The sequence below is a fragment of the Girardinichthys multiradiatus genome, chromosome 5, assembly GCF_021462225.1.
Source record: "Girardinichthys multiradiatus isolate DD_20200921_A chromosome 5, DD_fGirMul_XY1, whole genome shotgun sequence".
Lineage (NCBI taxonomy): Eukaryota > Metazoa > Chordata > Actinopteri > Cyprinodontiformes > Goodeidae > Girardinichthys > Girardinichthys multiradiatus.
In genome coordinates, this window is record NC_061798.1 from 51,398,592 (window position 1) to 51,420,370 (window position 21,779).

The 21,779-nt window shown below is 38.7% G+C and overlaps 1 protein-coding gene across 1 annotated transcript in view; it reads right to left on the reverse strand.

Moving 5' to 3' along the window:
• LOC124867734 overlaps positions 1-12,552 on the reverse strand; it is an 18,272-nt gene extending 5,720 nt beyond the window's left edge. The window contains exons 1-5 of the mRNA XM_047364314.1: positions 12,421-12,552; positions 12,233-12,329; positions 5,073-5,378; positions 2,195-2,479; positions 1,663-1,773 (exon numbers count right to left, since the gene is read on the reverse strand). Coding sequence (XP_047220270.1) covers positions 1,663-1,773; positions 2,195-2,479; positions 5,073-5,378; positions 12,233-12,329; positions 12,421-12,552 — 931 coding nt within the window. The remainder of the gene's footprint in view (positions 1-1,662; positions 1,774-2,194; positions 2,480-5,072; positions 5,379-12,232; positions 12,330-12,420) is intronic.
• Between the last annotated feature and the right edge of the window lie 9,227 nt (positions 12,553-21,779).

The window sequence follows — 21,779 nt, forward strand, 5'->3', positions numbered from 1 at the left end:
CATCCATCCATCCATCATCCATCCATCCATCCATCCATCCATCCATCCATCCATCCATCCATCCATCCATCCATCCATCCATCCAGCTAGTTTTCAAGGTTAGAGTCTGAAAGAGAGCACATACAGTTAGTGATATAAAAGCACCTCATTCCAGATATGCTACATGTCGAATCCTCGGACGCGAGAGTCTGTAACATTTGGGCACCTACTTTAGTACATAAACATTCTGCATCTGTTCAGGTTCAAAACCAGATTTTATCCCTTTATTTTCTGTATTTCAGTCAAACTACGATACATAAACCAGAACTAGTTCAGGTTGGGCCTGTGAACTTTGTTCAGAATATTGAGGTGGTGAACCATGAACGCCAATCAATTCTTTTTGCCCTGGCTGAACAGAGTTAAGAACTAGTTCCTGTTGTGGAGGAACTGGTGCGACACTGGAAGCTGCACTAAAAAGCGAAGTCATTTCAGATATCGCAGGACCGTTGGCATCGTTATCAAGCAGCTGTGAAACATGCAAATAGAAAGTATTTATCTAATGTCAGTGGTGGACCCTCAGGGGAGATCAGGCTTTTGCTGTTGCAGCTTCCAAACTATGGAGCACTTTGCTGCTGCTAATAAGAAAAACCTCTTCATTAACCATTTTTAAACCTGCTGTTAAAACCCACATCTTCTCTTTGGCTTTTGGTATAAGTTCTTCATTTGTATTTATTTTTATTTTCTTCCTGTCTAAGACGTATTTTCTTGTTGCTTCTTGTACTTGGATTTGTTTTTACTTTTAATCATTTTATTTGTTTTATATTCTAATGTCTTGTTCATTTATTTTAATATTTTTTGTTGTTAAGCGCTTTGGTCAGATCCTGCAGTTGTAAAGGGATTTTTATATACAGTCATCCTGGCTACACCCTTAGTATACATGGATGGTGTAACTGTGTTTGTGTGGATTTAACCTGCACAGCATTTCTGCTTTACTTTGTTGGAGAGTAAATATTTACATCCATCCTTTATTCCTGCTGCAGCAATAGGCTGTTGGATTGATAGAATTACATTGTTCAAGGTAAGCGGGAGGTTGACCTTTGGGATATTCTTGGTCTCTAAGCAGGAAGCAGCTGACTGAATAAGTCAGAGTAATACTCTGATACATTAAAAAGGACAGAGCTATTGCTTGGTTTGATCCATGCACAACGTTGTCTTATTAAGCTGCTGTTATGCAAGGGATGAAAAATAATATTTCTCTGAAACTACAGCTGAGTGTCCAGTAAGTGAAACATTCTGGTTAAAAATTATAACCAGAAGAAATTATAGGATAATATAGTTAAATTTTTTAACAAACTTGAACAAATTCAACATCTTCCAAGAACAAAAAGGCAAACAGTATAAAGCAATTTTATGAGGCTTTCTGGACTTATACAGGTTTAGGAAGAGGGCAGCTAACATCTCTGCAGACCCCACACATCCTGGACACAAATGGTTTAAACATTAACCTTCAGGTGGCGCTACAGAGCGCTGTCTGCAAAAACACACCGCCACATTCATAAGGATGCAAATCTATTAAACGGAGTCAAAAGAAAGAAATGAAGATGTTTATATTAATTAGAGGATAATAAAAATCTAATAAATTGAGCTTAAATAACAATAAATAAAATAAAAGTAAATATTTGCCTTGTGTTTGTCTGATTTTCTTCTTTCTCTCTGGAGGCCTCTGCTTGATCATCCAGACGACCATTACAGCAACGATCAAAAGCCCGATGACAACTGGTATTACAGTCCAGTCTATCAAAACCACATAAAACATTGTGAAGTATTAATAACAGTTTTTTAAATGTGCAAATCATATCTGTAATCAAAGCTGCATGATCCATCAAATCACAATCATCTACCAATGTGTCAACATGGCAATCAGAGTAATGCTGGGATGCTACTTTAATTGGATATTATAAATCATACTAATGATAAATCTGTCCAGGTGGATAAACTATAACTGCCCTGGATTCCCAAACCCGATGATTAATTTTGGTAGCAGAGATGCTAAAGCTCAGGGCGAGTGTTGTGGACGCTGTGATGATGCAAAATCAGGAGAAAATTAGGAAAATGTTGGTTAATCCAAATCATCATGTTTTTTTAGTCAAAGTATCACAAATGTTTTCCTGAAATTGTGCAGCCCTATTATAATAGTTATTACAATGAAACTTACAAATTCTGTGATTATCAGGACCTTCTGTGCTGTTGAATTCATAGGATGTCGTCACATTAACATGAAGAGTCTTGTTTTCTGCAGGGTTGGCTGCTACACATCTATAAGATGAGTCTCTGTCCTGTTTGTAGACAGTGATGGGTAAGGACAAGGCAGAACTGTTCTGGTTCTGTATCTCCTCGTCTCTGTACCACAGCAGAGCTGTCAGTTTGTCCACAGAGCAGAGCAACCAGCAGCTGTCAGAGCTCACATTCAGGGTTTCTACTGCAGGAGTCGGAGCAGAATCTGCAAATAAATGTTGGAGATCAGGAATATAATCAGAGGAACAGAGACGTTTTATGCAAACACCTCTAACATAGTTTAAAAGATATATATTTCTTGTTGTGGCAAAGCTTTGCCAGCTGCTGCTCTGCAGTTACAGTAGAAATCTCTTCACCTTCAGCACCTGTTGCTCCTCATCCACCTACTGTTCATCACCTCCAAACCAGCTCCTGTTTATCTGCTCTTAACATCACCACTGGTATGGATCCCCTCCACATGCTGCCTCTGTCTGTCAGACAGGTACATTGTGCTCTAAACGTCTCAGCCAAGAACCACAGACTTCTGTTAAAAGTAAATGTTCTGTCAGACGAAAGGAATGTTCTTGTTCTGAACAAAAAACTAATCTTCCAGGTTTTCCATATTTGTATTTCCTATTTTGATCATGTTGATGAAAATTTTAGTGCCATGTTTAAATGCCTTGGTTATGAACTGATATTCTGTAAGACCTCATAAAGTATTCAACCCCCTGAGTTGTTCCTCTGTTGCAGACTTGATCTCTGGCAAGGGTCAGGACAGATGGTTCTGTTTAGTCTTAGAGAGATGGCTCCTCAGCCTTCTCCAGAGCACATGATGTATGCCACACTGTGTAAGGTTCAAATTCCCTGACCTTTGTCTGGTCAGAACAGTTTTAGCAGGGCTCCTGAACACATGTCTGGTTGCTGTAAAACTGCTCTCCCTTGTCAAGGTTAAATAAAGCTGATTCTGAGCGACAATTATCAGTCTCTGTCTGGGTAAAAACTATTTTTTCTACAACAATTTGTGACGAGGATGGGATTCCTTGACTGTTTTCTTCTGAGGACATCGACAAAAGGAGGGTCTGATCAACTTGGGAAGAGCTTCCTTGCTTTAATCCCCATTATTGTTCAAGGGAAGAAGGACTCGATGTTCCTGGGAGACTCAGCACTGGAATCCAGAAAGAACCTAATTTTGTTTTCAGAGGTGGTGAGATCCTCAATCAGCAACATTTAATTATTATGTTTCCTTATAAGCTTGTTAAGATTAGCACAAACTATAATAAAAGACCTAAAATTAAAAGTATAAAAGGATTAAAATAACAGCTTTCTACTGATGACGACAGTGATTTAAGATTTTCTACCTTAGAACTGAGCAGGCGGACCTCGTTGTGTGCGGTGAACAGTGGTCCACTGGTGAAGACACCCCCCAACTCACCGTGGTTGAGCTGGGCTCTCCTGAGAAAATGCATTTTCCAGGTGGACGGCGATTAAGGTGCCAGAAAGCTCTAGACTCCTATGGAGACGTCTGCAGGCTTTAAATGAATATTCCCCCCATTACCAGACGTGTAAGGAGAGAGTGGTCAAGCTCTGTCAGTAAAGTCCTGTCAGAAGACTGAACGAAAGAGTTGTTCTGGGACAGGAGCTGAGCTCTAAGGGGTTACCTCCTCCCCAGGGAGAAACGTTTAATTTTATGGTAAAAATATGGACTAAAAGCAAAGAGTGCATCAATGAATGGGTTAAAACGTGTTCAGCTCTACAATGTTAAAAAGGGTTGAAGAAACGACAAAAGAGAAGAAGGGAAAAAAGACAGAAATGGATGACAGGTCAAGTAACTGACTGACAATATTTCTGTTTGTGCAAAATCTGAACCATGTATTAAACCATGTTTATCTGCCTCTTACACACACACACACACACACACACACACACACACACACACACACACCGTGTTTTATTCAGCCATCCCCACGGCTTCACACCACCAGAGCCTCATCTTCAGCCTGACCTGAAAGGGAGAGGTTCTGCCTGCCTGCTGCAGACAACAGGTTGAGAGTTTCCACCAGAACCAAACTCAGAAGAATTCTGGCCTAAAGCCCAAACCCACTGATATGGTCAACAATCCATGCTGGTTGCCAGAGCCAGAAGAGCGTTACACTGGACTCATCTGGAGAGCACATCTTATGCAGACAGAAGAGGATCAGACTGGAGCAACTTTCTCCCTCCCTCCTGAAGAAGTTAAAGTGGACAGAGTGAATGTGGCACCAGCAGGCCTGGGGAGGGTCCGGGCCTTTGGACTGTATGCCACAACAGTCACAGACAGTGCGGTTTTGATCTGCTTTGTTTGGGCAGGTGTGAAAGTTCATCTAGAACCTGGGTCTCTGTTTGCTTGAGCTTTTAGTTTTGCCTAAATTAGTTAAAAAGTCTTTATTTAATCCGTTTTTATTCTCCACTAAATGAGAGACAGCAGTCTGAGCTCTGATTGGACATTTAGATTTAATGTTTCTTCTAATTATGATGATGATGATATCAGAGAAAAATTAAACCAGGACACAGATGTACTTTAGTGTTCCCTATGAAGATCTGACCACAGAGACCCAGTTTTATTATTCATTTTACAGTCTCACAATTGGTTTCATGTTTTCATTTTTCTTCCTTTTACAATTTCTTTTTCAGTAAACTCATAATTACTCGACAACAATCCAACAGAAGCTGCTGAATAGTAGCAGCTTTCCTTGGAAAAATGTTCTGATCCCGGAACAGCAAATATCAGATTAAAATGAAGTCAAATCAGCTCTGATTAGAACCAAGACGATGGGACTCACCATAAACTGTGAGATTATATGTGGAAGAGAAACCTCTTCCTGTTTTAGAGTCAATGCTATAAACTCCTGAGTCGTTCCTCTGCAGGTCTGTGATTGTAAAGAGTCCAGAGTTTCTGTTCCACTGAAGTTTATTCTCATAAATCTGCTCTAAAATCTGAAGTTTTCTGTCTTTCACCAAAGCAATGTTCTTTCTTTCTTTTAAAAGAAATCCAAAGTCCAGCAGAGGATCTGGTAACATGATGTTTCCTCCAACAACTCCTGACAGGTGCTTCTTCACTTCCTCAGCTGCAGATAATCTCATCATCACTGGAAAACACCAACAGATATTCTGATTAAACCAGAAAACTTAAAATACAGACTGTGATAAATACTATCATTAGACTCAATCATTGAACACGGACAGGTTTTATAAACCTGGTTTATTTAGAAGAAGTTGAACCTCAGGGCAGTGTTGGATGGTGCTCTGAGTTGGTTCATCATGAAGCGTAACCCAATGGGAACCAGGGTCATTTTGGTTTATTTACCAGGTTCCTGTTTATTTCAGAGCTAACAGACCGTTTTCCTCTCATTAAAAACAACCAGAACTTTACAGATGAAATTTGACATTTTATCCGTCCTGCAGAAACTGTTAAACAGGAGCAGCCATCATAAGCTCAACGTTAACTGATGAAGGGAAATGTTTGCTGCTTGGTGTTTCCTGTTAGCATCTGTTGAAGAAGGAATAAAATGTGAGCTCATTATACCAGAAACAACGTAGAGAAGTAACAAGATTGATCATAACGGTCACGGATGTTGGTCAGACATGAAATATTTCACTTCAAGCTTCTGTCTCAGCCCATCTCTGCTACGGTCAACAGAAAGACTTATAAATAAATACAATATATAATTAGGTTTGAATATTGAATGATCATAGTTTACCACACTGGGTTAGAGCAATATAAAGACGAGACAGATAGGAGGAGGTGCCCATTAACCTATGCATGGTGAGGTCTCCAGAGACCTAACTCAGCCAGTCTTGTGACTGTCTCACTGCAATGTTCTACCTGCTTCCTGTATGGTTGAAGAAATGGAGATGCTTGGACCTCGTTGTCTCCAGATACACGACTTTGTCTCCATTTTTTCACCAATAATGTATATCAGAAAGGTCTAAAAAAGTATAAAAAAAGTTCAATATTTCTTTTCCCTCACGTCAGAAAGTGAAACTCAGATCTCATAAATTTCATTCCACACAGAGGGAAATATTTCAGCCTTTATTTCTTCTAATTTTGATGATTCTGGTTTACAAAGAATGAAAACCCAAAATTCAGCTTCTCAGAAAACTGGAATGTTATTTTAAACAGAAATGATAGCCTTCTGAAAAGTGTGTTCATTCTGATGGACTCAGTACCTGGTCTGGGCTCCTTTTACATGAATTACTGCATCACTGCGGCGTGGCATGGAGCTGATCACCCCGCGGTTCTGCTGAGGTGTTCAGGAAGCCCAGATTGCTTTGATAGCAGCCGTCAGGTCATCTGCATTGTTGGTTTTGGAGTCTCTCATCTTCCTCTTGATAGAACTCCATAGATTCTCTATAATGTTCTGGTCAGCCCAGTTTGCTGGCCAATCAAGACCAGTAACACCATGGTCACTGGATCAGTGTTTGGTACCTTTAGCAGTGTGGGCCGATAACGGGTCCTGCTGGAAAAGGAAATCAGCATCTTCATGAAGTGCTCTAAAATGTCCTAGTAGATGGCTGGGTTGACTGTGGACTTCAGAAAAGCCAGTGGACCAGAACCAGCAGATGACATGGCACCCCAAACCACCACTGACTGTGGAAACTTTAGACTTCAGACTCTGGGACCTTGATTCCCAAATGAGATGTAATGTTAACTTTCATCTGAAAAGAGGACTTTGGACCACTGAGTAACAGTCCGGTTTTGGGTCTCCTCAGCCCAGGTAGGACATGTGTAGGATCCGTCTGTAAGTAGCGGTTCTTGATGTTCCGACTCCAGACTCAGACCACTCCCTGTGAAGCTTCCCCAAATTTCTGAATGGATTATTTGTGAAAATCCTCTCAAGGCTGCAGTTATCCCTGGTGCACTTTATCCTTCCACTCAACTTTCTACAAATACATTATAACCTTTTCACAATATTCTAACTTTTCTTTATTCTCTGTAAGCCACAATCATCAAAATGACAAGAAATACAGGCTTTAAATATTTCACTGTGTGATGAATCTATAAAATTTCTGAGGATGAGGAACAAAAAGCATTGATTTATTTATGATATTCTAATTGTTTCAGATGTTCTTTTATTTCATTATTTCTGAGTCCAGATTGTTGTTGAAAGCCAGATGTACAGAGGTGATAAAGTGAACCAGCTGTCCCTCCACACGACACACAATATTTGATCAAAACGTTTTCAACACTTGAAATTCAGCTTCTTCATCTTCATCATGAACAATAAACACTGAACTGTTGCCCAGAGCTTCATATCCTGCTCTGCTGTTCATTTTGTGATAAAAAGGACAAATTACTTCCTGTTAGTGGGGCGACTCTGGATCAGGGGGCAGACAAGCTGTCTTGCAATCAGAAAACTGTACGTTGGATTCCCGCTTCCTTCTGCCACATGTCCATGTGCTCATGGGCAAGGCACTAAGCCCTCAGACATTTCACATGATCACACGTCCTGCCTTGGGTCAACCACCCTGGGATGGTTCTGCAGGTTCTGCAATAAATGCAGAGCAGTCCCATCTTTAAGTGTGTGCATTAATTCTGTCTGATGTTTACTGGTTGTCCCTCTAGGAGTCTGTAGAGATCAACTTTCAGCTCCTCCAGTGATCCGGGGTTAGTGTTACATGATGCGTCCTTCTCCCATATGCTCCTTCAGGATTATTCAGTGTCAGCTCTAAACTAATCTGCTCTCATCCTGTTAGCCTGACATTGAGAGGGTTCATCCCATCATCAACATCCTGGACAAGCTTCTGCTTGCAACCAGAGAATCACTAACGCGTTCATGACGAAGCTTTCCACCAACAGGAGTCTTAAAGCACATTTTTTTAAACATAAGTAAATGAGTGACAAGTTTTTCAACTTCAGAGCCAAAACATGAAATTATCTCTCCAGAATTTGAATTGTGGAGCAAAACTAATCTCCCATGAGCAGTCCATGTATTTGCATTTCCTTGCAAATCAAACTGAGTCTTGATAACGACCTGCAAGTGGATAGACGTTAGTGCAGTCATTTAAACACTTTCTGTAGAGAAAAACGTGTTTAAAATGTAACATAGAGCCTCATCTTTTGTCCCGTTATCAGTACTAATATTACAGTTATTAATAAATGTACACAGTGGTATGTATGTATCAACTTAAAAACTGTATCCTTGTTTATTTTATTTACTTGATTAAAACCACCTAATAGTAGACGATGGCTTTATTCTGTTTGGATTTTTTAAATCCTTTCACATGAATGAGCAAACATTTATGTTTCAGAGTTGTTTTGGTTTTGGTAAACGCTTTTTGGATATAATAAATTAATTTGTAAGGACACTAATAGTTCAATTTTACTACCATAATGTTCATCCCCAAGGGTTTTAATTGATAAGGGCATTAAACAGGGAGGTACAATGGCACTTCTAATATTTACTGCAGTATCAGTAAATAGTATTGAGTAAACAACTACCAGCCAGCTGGCTGAAAATACAACAATAATTATGAAAAACTTCAAGCAACTCCCTACTGGACTAAAATTAAATCTCAAAAAACGTGAATTATTACCTATTCATAATTCTAGTCAGTCAACTACTCATAATATTTCTGTTAAACTTCTGTCAAATATCTAGGCATACACATAAATAAAGACATGGACCCTTTAACTAAATATCTGGAACAACCTGGAAAAAACTAAACTCATCTGAACTCTTGGTCTCAGAGAAACATCTCCATCATCTCCATTCATCTACCCAGCTTTCTCTCCGTCTGTCCCTAAAGATGCAGTTAAAGCTAGAAATCAACCAAACGTCAACTACCAATGGAAAGGGAAAACACACTGCATTAATAAAGGGACAATTATTCAAGAATATAATGAAGGTGGTAGACTTTCAGTGTATTAATGGTACAGTTTAAATAAATTGGTTAAGATCTTAAACATCAACAAAAATCCAGTTTTAGATTTCTAATGAGTTTTTTTATGAAATTAGGAGGCACTGAATTTCTCCTCAAATGTGACTATGACCTAAAAAAGCTTCACTGTTATTTTTCTTTATTTCAGCAACAGGTTTTGCTTTATTGGAAAATGATTTAGAAACATAATTTTAGTCCCCTCAATGCCCCGATAGTGAACCGCAGGTAACTAAAGGTCGTAATGCCCTTGACCTTTTACACAGAAAATGTTTTTTAATTACAGAATTTTAGTCTCCAATTCAACATACCTGACAAAAAGCAATATAAAAAAGTGATCAATGTATTCCTCAGGCTGTCGTATCAATGACACTTAATTTAAATGGTATTTAATCCAAATCTCCCCTACCTTTAGTGAATAGTTCAGTTTCTTTGGACTCTAAACTACCATGTAAACATTCTGGCTTTGAGTACAATGATTGTTTTTTATGTTGAGGCTACAGACCACATATTGGAGGAATTTATTTATACTAATGCCTTCTGGAAGGATTTACATCAGTGGTTTTCTAAATATGTACATGGTGTAATTGTTAAAAACTATCTGCATGATATCATAAAAGTTATGGGGAGGTTTTTCATGCACATAAAAAGATTTCTGGACCATCTTTTGTTCTTCTCATCATTGAAACTTGAATAAACGGACTATATAAACCCCTAAATAAACATTAAGAATATATTGTTTTATTTCATTTTTGTTATTTTATCCATAATTTATTATATTATCCTCCTCTTTATATTTTTTCTGACAGCCAGATTGAGAAACACGCTGAGGGACAAGGTCAGTATTCAACATTTTCATTTCAATGCTCAAAAACGAAACGTTCCTTTTAGGTTTTATAAAACCTATCGCTTCAGAGAACGTCTCCACCTGCTGTTGGCTCAGTTACGGTAAACTGTTTTGTATTTACTGGAAACACTAAAAATCATTTGATGTTTCACAGATCAGGAGGTTTGAGATTAAAGCAAAGAAACAGAAACAGAACCTAAATAAAACCAACGCAAAAAACGTCACCAGCAACAGATTCTGCTTAAAGTCTCAAATTAACCTTCAGGACAAGATAAATATGTTTATCTGAACAGTTGTTGAGACATAACCATAAACCGTCCCTGACAGAGTCAGAGTTCCAGAACAGCACCACACACTTGGACTGAGGCCACATTAAATTCTCTTGTAAGGTTACTTGTATATATGTACATTTAAAAAGATATTTTTTATTTCCATTATTATGTTATTATAAAAAAAAGAAGAAGAAAATCTTCCCTGAGAGCAAAGTGACTCAAAATCCTTGTTTGTGTCACAAACTTGGCAACAAAGATTCTGATTCTGATTCTGATTCTGATTCTGAAAACCTTCCTAGAGTTGATGCTGTAAACGATGGAAATGTGGGAGACATCTTTTTAAAGCCTATTGATTAAATTATGGGATGTTTATAAAGTTTATATGTGTGTGAAGGTAGAGGAGGGAATACTTTTGGATATAGAGTGGAAATATTAATTAAGGTGGAGACGGTAATTTGTTCCCATCCAGGTTTTACAGCCCAGAGGGTGAAACAAAACTTCTGCTTTAAGAAGAGAATATTTAAAGGATGGTGACATCCACAGATGTTTGAAACCTTTTATATACCAAAATTATTATTAGAAATGATTCATAAATCAGCCCAGCTCTACTGTTCATGGGCTGATTCTGATCCACATCCTGTCTGCAGATTTCGAGCCCACAGAACCATGATGAGTTTCATCATAAACCTCAGCATGGGTTCACTATTATTTAAATATCATCTAACTTTACTGAAACTACTTATCGGATTAAACTTCCTTGTTAAACCAGATGCTGCAGAACCACAGATTTCCACCTACAGTTCAGTTAACTGGAGTCACTCCTCTTTGTTTCACATGTCTGACTTTAAAAGTTATTTACACTAAACGTCCAACATGATGCAGAAAACTATAGACGCCAGATTATTTCTGAACATGTTCAGGTTTTAAACCAGTAAATCATGCTGAGTTATTTTCTAACTTTTCTCACAAATCTATTTAAAGTTGAACATCTCTCCTTCTCATCACGCCATCTGTAAGGTTGATATGATCCTGATATTGGGTCTGTTTCCAGCCTTCAGCCTGATAAAGTCATGCAAACAGACTCCATGTTTAAAACAAGAGTTGTTGCGTCTTTTAAAGCCCAGAGTCTAAAGCAGACATTTAATTTACAATAAATGCTTTAATCCCACCTTCATCATGGATCTACAACCCAGAATATGGTTTTTACAGTAACCAGGATCACAACATGAAACAGTAACAATAATTGTGTTTTAAATTAAATCTGTTCCAGTTTATGATTCTAATAAACGACCTTATAACTGCAGAACATGTCTGTTCATCTAACAGCAGCTTCTACAAACATTGGTTAATGTGCAGCATTCAACAGAACCGGCTTCTAACTCACCGATACGAAACAAACAGATCCTTAACTGGGTCTCCATCACTGACCCAAAACATCATTCCATCCCGACAGAACCCAGCAGAACACTGCGTTGTCCGCGCTCCCTGGTTGCCAGATCTGACTGACAGCTTCCAGCCCAAAAACAATCCAAACCCCGCCCACCTCGTTAAAAGCCAGTCCGAACCTCCACCTCTATGGAGGACCGATCCTGACAAAATTAAAAATAAAAACAAAATATATATATTTCTGCTTTTATTTTTAATTTTGTCAGGATCGGTCCTCCATACACCTCATGAAACTCAGGTTAAAAGCGTAACACGGTGACGTCATCAGCAGATAACTGGACTAAAGCATAGAGAGAAGGTTAAACAGACAGTCCAACATTTCTCTCACACAGAAACATGTTTAAGTGGGTCAGCTAAAAGTGAATCGGTCAGTCCCACACCTGCAGAGAAACAATAAAGTGATCTGATCTTCCAGGTACCGAGAGCCTTGTAGGCAGGCGAAGACATACAGGAATCTCTCCTTCACTACTAGGCTTCCCTGAAGGTGGCAGATGTTCACCTGTTCCAGCTCCGGCCTGAGCGCAGGTCCAAGAGGCTGGAGAGGCGCGGCGACTTCTTGTGACGGATTGGACTTTCTTCACAGACACCTCAGAGGTCTCGACAAGATACAGAGAACATGGAGACTCACCAGTATCCTGGAGCGCAAGAACCGACGTTCTCCCTGCAGAACCCTTCCTCCTTTCCCACCTGGTCCTCAATACCAGCTCCTTGACCATCGACACACGCTGCAATCCTTTTGGGTCGTCCATTATCTTCTGAACAGCACCTGATCCAGCGGGGACACCTGGAGCACAGCGAGATGTTGCTTTGTGGCACCATGTTCGGTCAGATCATGAAGTTGAGCTCGGATCTCTGTATTAGAAGACTTTGGACCATCTTCTGGGCCAGAGACCATCCAAGGCTTTCGGTTGCTGCATATTTCTTGTATTTTCCTCCTTCATCAACAAAGCTTCACAGCAAAGATGTTCAGGTCGACGCACCTCAGTGGAATTTAGTTGAACTCTGAACCCCATTTGGACCGCTTACAGCTGAAAGGAACCAGCACCATTTCACAGTGACACTGGACGAACCAGGACTAATCACTGATTGATGACAGATTCTCCACATTTCAAAATAAATATTAAAGCAACATTTTCTAGAAATGTGTAAGTTTTTACTCGTCTGCCAAACGGTGAGTCAGTGACAATTATTTTAAAATAATTTTCCTATAAATATTTTCTAAAAACCCGCCCAATGTTGTAAAAACAACCCAAACTTTAGCAACCAGCCCAAAGTGTTCAAATTGAGTCCAAATGGGCGGAACCCGACCTAATCTGGCAACACTACAGCCCTCACACCTTTTTTATGACGCAGGATTTCTAAACATTAAAGGATCCACGTCTACGAACCGCTTTCAAAATAAAAGCATTCGCCTTAAAAGTCTTTTTCACCCAGTCAAATCAAATATGGTTTAAAAACCTAAAAAACTAGCATCTATAAGAGTGACTGTTAAACTCATAAATGTGTGGTTCACAATATTACAATTAAAAGCCCACAAACACGCCTACAGTACAAAGCATCCTAATAAATCATTGCATCATTTATTCCAGTAACTCCATCACTAAATGAAACACATTATATAGATTCATTTCACTGATGTTTTCAAGCCGTTCTTTCTGGTAATTATGATGATTTTTTGCTGCTTACAGCCAATGAAAACACAACATTTACAATCAGAATATTAAATCAGACCAATAAAAAAACATATTTTACACAGAAATGATGGATTAATTAAAAGTATGTTTAATACCTGCTTAGAGGTTGGCGTTTTCAAAAGTCTTTTAATCTGACAAACATCAGAACTTAATGAAGTGATATGTACCTGTATAATCACCATATTGATGAACCTTTTAATAGAAAACTGTCTGTAGGCTGATTTCTAACCAGATTAAGAGCAGATAATCTGCAGACGTCACTGAAAGGTTTCTGATGTCTTGTTCATATTAATTGTATGCAACCTCTAGATGTCAATAAAACAATGTTTGCTCTGGTGAAGGTAAGCATCACCTTGGTTAATCCAACTCAGGAAGCACAGGGTGAGTAAATCATGGACACACAGCAGGTAATACCCAGGAGAAATACAGCAAACAACCCAAAGTTACTGCCACAGAAGAAGAAATATTCATGCTCGATGATTTTTCTTCTATCATTAATGTTAACTGTATGACCACCTATAGGTTTAAGTATTTTAGTTGAATTTCTGCATCCGGGTCTGGTTGAACATCTGGGTTTTGGAGATTGTTCAGGTTGTTCAGGTTGAGTCCCTTCATCATTGCAATAGAAAAGCTCCTTCATTTTTTATATTAAATGAAACAGCATTTAACTGGGAAGATCAATAAAGTTGCATTTATTGTTGGATATTAAGATATCTGTAGGAAATAATTTTGTATTACCCTTTCTGTCTCACTGAAATACTTTAACATTATTTTAAAAAGCTGCCATTCTACAGCAACATTTAAACACCTTGACTTGTTGCTGCAGCGTCGTGTTAAAAACTGTTTATTTAAAGAAAAACTATAAAGTTCTTCCAGCTTCATTCAAATGTACACTGAGAAGGTGGAAAACATGAAGTGTGCCTGTTAGTCCACTTGGGCCAACTTAACCAAAGTGTGATCTGCATCGTGCCAAGCTCAGCATCAACACGTCAAACCACTAACAGATCTTCCACTGTGGTAGACTTTCTGTAGAAAGTAACCACATCCTACAGCCATAAGCACTGCAACACGTATCTCAGCCTAACTCTACTTTCACCAGCGAAAAGTTCAAACTCTGGAACATTTATTAAAAACTTACCATTAACCAAAATAGGAGGCACTGAGAACAGCTACTTGTAGTAGTAAATGTGTTTTTATGTCTATGTTTCTGCAGTTGGCAGACGCTTTAATCCAAACCGGCTTATTAATTAGTCCATAACAACACAGGTAATATCTACGGAGCCCGGCAAGGGTCAGCAGGTAGAAAAGAAAACAAAGCCAGTGGAAATCCATGCTCCAGCTTTAGTAAACGGTGCTCTCAGTTTCTGCATGGTTTGATAAATCCATGTGCAATCAGTGCAGATTACTCAGTAACATCTGTCAAGAGTTTGGACATGTTTGGAGGCCATGGTGTAACAAAAATAAAGTCATATTACAAGCTGTGACGTGTGTTGATTAAAACATGTCAGTGATTTAAGTTTATATATATATATATATATATATATATATATACACATACATATATACATACATATATACATACATATATACATACATATATATATATATATATACATATAAATATATATATATATATATATATATATATATATATATATATATATATATATATATATATATACATATATACATACATATATACATACATATATACATACATATATATATATATATATATATAAATATATATACAGGTTCTTCTCAAAATATTAGCATATTGTGATAAAGTTAATTATTTTCCATAATGTAATGATGAAAATTTAACATTCATATATTTTAGATTCATTGCACACTAACTGAAATATTTCAGGTCTTTTATTGTCTTAATACGGATGATTTTGGCATACAGCTCATGAAAACCCAAAATTCCTATCTCACAAAATTAGCATGTCATTAAAAGGGTCTCTAAACGAGCTATGAACCTAATCATCTGAATCAACGACTTAACTCTAAACACCTGCAAAAGATTCCTGAGGCCTTTAAAACTCCCAGCCTGGTTCATCACTCAAAACCCCAATCATGGGTAAGACTGCCGACCTGACTGCTGTCCAGAAGGCCACTATTGACACCCTCAAGCAAGAGGGTAAGACACAGAAAGAAATTTCTGAACAAATAGGCTGTTCCCAGAGTGCTGTATCAAGGCACCTCAGTGGGAAGTCTGTGGGAAGGAAAAAGTGTGGCAGAAAACGCTGCACAACGAGAAGAGGTGACCGGACCCTGAGGAAGATTGTGGAGAAGGGCCGATTCCAGACCTTGGGGGACCTGCGGAAGCAGTGGACTGAGTCTGGAGTAGAAACATCCAGAGCCACCGTGCACAGGCGTGTGCAGGAAATGGGCTACAGGTGCCGCATTCCCCAGGTCAAGCCACTTTTGAACCAGAAACAGCGGCAGAAGCGCCTGACCTGGGCTACAGAGAAGCAGCACTGGACTGTTGCTCAGTGGTTCAAAGTACTTTTTTCGGATGAAAGCAAATTCTGCATGTCATTCGGAAATCAAGGTGCCAGAGTCTGGAGAAAGACTGGGGAGAAGGAAATGCCAAAATGCCAGAAGTCCAGTGTCAAGTACCCACAGTCAGTGATGGTCTGGGGTGCCGTGTCAGCTGCTGGTGTTGGTCCACTGTGTTTTATCAAGGGCAGGGTCAATGCAGCTAGCTATCAGGAGATTTTGGAGCACTTCATGCTTCCATCTGCTGAAAAGCTTTATGGAGATGAAGATTTCATTTTTCAGCACGACCTGGCACCTGCTCACAGTGCCAAAACCACTGGTAAATGGTTTACTGACCATGGTATCACTGTGCTCAATTGGCCTGCCAACTCTCCTGACCTGAACCCCATAGAGAATCTGTGGGATATTGTGAAGAGAACGTTGAGAGACTCAAGACCCAACACACTGGATGAGCTAAAGGCCGCTATCGAAGCATCCTGGGCCTCCATAAGACCTCAGCAGTGCCACAGGCTGATTGCCTCCATGCCACGCCGCATTGAAGCAGTCATTTCTGCCAAAGGATTCCCGACCAAGTATTGAGTGCATAACTGTACATGATTATTTGAAGGTTGACGTTTTTTGTATTAAAAACACTTTTCTTTTATTGGTCGGATGAAATATGCTAATTTTGTGAGATAGGAATTTTGGGTTTTCATGAGCTGTATGACAAAATCATCCGTATTAAGACAATAAAAGACCTGAAATATTTCAGTTAGTGTGCAATGAATCTAAAATATATGAATGTTAAATTTTCATCATGACATTATGGAAAATAATGAACTTTATCACAATATGCTAATATTTTGAGAAGGACCTGTATAGTGCAGACAGTAACAGAGCATGCAACAGTTTCTGTGAGCTTTTAGAGGTTGTGCAGACATTACGGAAAGAAGGTGGAGGTCTGGAATATTTAGTGTTTTTTTTCTCTGCTTCAACATATAGCACAAAAATGGCATCCAGAAAGCTTAAAAACAAATGCAAAGAGCTCCTGCAGAGTGGAGGTGGTTATGAAACTAAGTCTGATTATAAGTTGGATTTACAGTCTCATAAATTTGTCCTCTGAAGTGATGCAACAGATGTTCTTCACAACCCTGAAAAAGAAAATATTACAGTTTGGTTACTGAGCTAAAAAATATTTTAAAATGCATGTTATTACAGATTGGTATTTATTAATCAAACAGGATAAAGGACGTGTGTGATGCAGGTTAGGAAAACTACCAATAATAAAGTAAAAATCACTTTAAAATGGTAGACATCTCTCAGAGGTTCCTGAGGTAATGTCTCAGGGTTTGGCTGAGCTCTTTCAGAATCATCAATCTGATTTCCTGTCGGTGTTATGAAATATTATCAGCAGAGGTAACATTAAAGGACTTGTGTAAAAAATGTAAAAATAAAAAGTATATATATATAGCTCTTATTTGTTTTATCCCAACACAAATCAACAGAATGATAATAACAACAGAAACAAATATCAAGTGGTACCAGATATCAGTAGTCCTGCCTGTAAGCCAAAGAAAATTCAAAATATTTATTATCATGAAGCTGTGATAAAACAGAAAATCATCCAGAGAAACACTTCTAGTGCAGGTAATGCATCCCTGGCTGTGTGTGTGACCTTAGTCTGCTCTTTTCTTGGCCTTCTCTTATTTTTATCTATGTTTTTATTTTGTGACCTGCCAAGTGAGTGCAGATACAAATTAGCTTTAGCTATACTCTGGTACGATGCATCAAATGGCACTATTTATGTTTGAGCTGTTTCTTTTATTCTGAGACGTCCTTCTAAATTACAGCAACAAGCAAATGGATTGAGGGAACTTTATTAGTAAAGCTTTTCCCCAAACATTTTAAGCTTTGATTTTAGCGGAGAAACTAAGCTAAGTGGTGTTTTAATTAAATATCGAGAAATTGCATTATTCCTCCAGCACAAACTAACTGTTAGCAATAGTACCTGAGTCATGACATGGATGCCACTCTGAGCTTAGAGTTTTTCTCTCAACACTGACAGGATTTTGTGCACAACAGCTGTAGATGGCGATATTCTCAGGCTGGATCTCAAGCAGAAACGTTAGTGTTGAGGTGTTTTGGTTGCTGATTTGGCCGACAATGATGTCTCTTTTGTACCAGGTCAGGTTTACACCAGGTCCATTCTCCACAGAACAGTTTGCACCGCAAACATTTTTGGCTGATTGAGCCGTCAACTTAGTAATGTTGGGAACAGAGACAAGATCTGAAGTAAAAAAGAGACAATCAATCCATCCATCCATCCATCTTGCCTTGGAAAATCACTAAAGTGAGCCATCCAGGAGACTTTAGGACCAACCCGTATAGATGTGAAGGAGCAGTGGCATTACTACAAGCACCGATCCATAATCCATAAAACAATGTTAAAATGCAAGAAATAAGGATGCTAACGTACTTATTTTCAGACACAATGGATCAAAAAAAACTTTTAAAAAACTTTAAAACAAATCTGTTTGTCTACACAAACACATATATGTGTGGGTTGGTGTATATAAATCAGTTCAGGCTCAATTAAGCTTATTTTAATAGTGCTTAATTCACTTAAAATGCTGTCACTAGAGAACATCGAATGATTATACAGAAAAATATAATCAATTTAATCATACAGACAGACTCAAAGGCTACCGAATATATTACAATTTGATCCTAGTTTTAAAACCATTTAGTCAGGTTCAGTCTGTTATTCTGATTGGTAAAAGGATTTCCATCCCAGGAAACCCAGCAGACTGCATGCAGTCACTGACTGTAGCATGGAAACCACTGGCTATGGATTAGATTTTGAAATCACCATCAGTCATCTCCTACATGGACAATATCAAGATGTATGACCAAACTGAGCAAGATATTGATTCACCGATCCACCTGATCAAGATCTAGAGCAAAGACAACAGGATTTCATTTAGGTTGGACAAATATAGCTAAATGGTGTCGAGCATCATCGCTACTGGAGAGGTTATAATTCCAGAAGGCAACTTTGCAGATGTTCAAGACGTTTGGATCTCAAAGGAATATAAACCTTGATGAGGCCACAAGGAAGTCTGGAACAACCAAGAACCTACAGTAAGTAGGGCAGGTCCTCAAAAGCCAAATGGTAGAACAAAGTCCAAGTCAGCAATAAATGTCCAGTCTCCAGGTACCCTGCTAGCATACTGACCTGCCCAGAGGAGGAGAAAGATGCCACTGGCAAAGATCAGAAAACTCCTCGAAGTAGACAACACTACCAAGAGTGGTAAATAATGATATGGCTAAGATCTTTTTGGGACTTCTAGATCCACACTGACTGCAATGGCAAACCAACCAGACATTGTGGTGGACAAAGCAGGAAAAAGACTAGTTGTGATTGATGTAGCAATCCCAGGCGACAGAAAATTCAAGAAGAAGAAACAAGAGAAGCTCAAAAAAGACCAAGAGCTCCAAGAGTAAATAGAGCAGTCATGCAGAGTCAAGGCCGCAGTGGTTCCATTGGTCATCAGTCCACTTGGAGATGTAACCTTAAACTGGGGGAGTGCCTACAGCTAATAGGAACAACCTCTGAGCTCTCTATCCAGAAGACTGGCTGAACCCTCAAGCTTCCAGTCCTCTGGAGAACCTCAGCCGAGTTTATGTTTTTCAAGGATATTTTTGCTGCTTACTTCTAATTTAATACATGCAGGTTGTTTTCTGTTTGTGCAGCCAAAGAGAAGTCTATGCATTAAAAGTCAAAGTTTACTGAGATCTGTAGTTAAATTTTGATCAACTCTGGGCTGCATCTGCCATCAGAGGGAAAACCATCCATCCAATGTCTATACCACCTTCGATGCAGGGTTCCAGGTGGGGTCCACCCTGCACAGGTTGCCAGTCTATCACAGAGACAAACAGGACAAACCAAAAGGCCATTTAGAGAGACCACTCAACCAAACAATCATGTTGTTGGACTGCAGGAGGAAGCCATGAGGAGAACATGCAAACTCCATACAGAAAGGCCAGGAGTCGAACCCAGGACCTTCTTGCTGCAAGGCAACAATGCTACCAACTGTGCCATTGTGCAGCCTCTATATTATTAATATTATTAATATTATTATTATTATTATTAATAATAATAATAATAATAATAATAATAATACATTTTATTTAGAAGCACCTTTCAGGACACTCAATGACACTATAGCTAAAAGCCAACTTACAACTTTCAAACACACACCAGTCAATAGTTTTAGATACATTTTCTCACTTAATAGGTCTCTTTATGTTCATAACTAGTTGCATTATAGATTCTCACCAAAGGCAACAAAACTATGAATGAACAACCATAAAATTATGTAGTAAACAAAAATCTGAAATAACTCTAAACCGAAAGCCTCTCGCCCATAGACTCCTGGAGATGGGCACCAGCTCCCACTTCTTCTTCGTCTTCTGCTGGCGGTACGCAACAAACTCAGAGGTGCATAGCGCCACCTACTGTACATCATTGTATAACTCCACCCACTATATTCTATGTTTTAGTTTTGTATTTCATAAAAATAAGAACAATGCTTTATTTATAATACTCTTGAAATCCCCCGATCTCCCCTCTGTTCCTAATATTCTTTTTAGATTGAATTATCTCCCATTGCCTTTTTCCATCATCCAATCCCAGCACCACGTTTACTGGCGGTGAGGAGTGTGACAGCGCATGCGCAACGCGAATCGACTAACTCTGTGCTCCACTAACCAGCCTGAGATCACGATTCTCATAGAAAATAAATCATATTCACAAACTGTTATAGCATATTGTATTCATAAAGAATAAACCACAACTGTAAACTTGAACTTTGTGTTTGTAATTTCTTGAAGCTGTAACATTTTATTTTGTATTTTTACAGAGAAAATATACATCTGTGGGATATTGTGAAGAGAACATTGAGAGACTCAAGACCCAACACTCTGGATGAGCTAAAGGCCGCTATCGAAGCATCCTGGGCCTCCACAAGACCTCAGCAGTGCCACAGGCTGATTGCCTCCATGCCACGCCGCATTGAAGCAGTCATTTCTGCAAAAGGATTCCCGACCAAGTACTGAGTGCATAACTGTACATGATTATTTGAAGGTTGACGTTTTTTGTATTAAAAACACTTTTCTTTTATTGGTCGGATGAAATATGCTAATTTTGTGAGATAGGAATTTTGGGTTTTCATGAGCTGTATGCCAAAATCATCCGTATTAAGACAATAAAAGACCTGAAATATTTCAGTTAGTGTGCAATGAATCTAAAATATATGAATGTTACATTTTCATCATTACATTATGGAAAATAATTAACTTTATCACAATATGCTAATATTTTGAGAAGGACCTGTAATTGATCCCTAACAATTACAATGGAACTTGTGGGACAAGGTGGACAGATTATTAACAGAGTTATCCAAATAGAGAAAGTGAAATGAGTTTTAATGGAACATCTATGGTGAGTAGAAGGCATTTTTGGTTCTATTTTTAATGCAGTAATATTACACAGATTCGTAGTCTGTCTTCTTAAACTGAGAGAAGGGGTTTAGTGTTTTTTGGTACTGGTCAGGTGGAGAAGGTCCAACAGAGTAACGTTACCAAAGGAAAGCAGAGTTCTAGTATCCAGCAGGTCCTCTAAGGATCTCCTTCCCACGATTTCTAAAAACACAGCTTTCTGCATAGTTTCACTCAGTTGACCTGCATCACAAATAGATCACTAAATTTGGGTTTGTGAAAACTTGCCTCTCGCCCAATCACCTGTCAATATATCCACCATTCTCTTTGAGACCCTGCATAAGCAGGTACAGGCAATAGATGGATTGC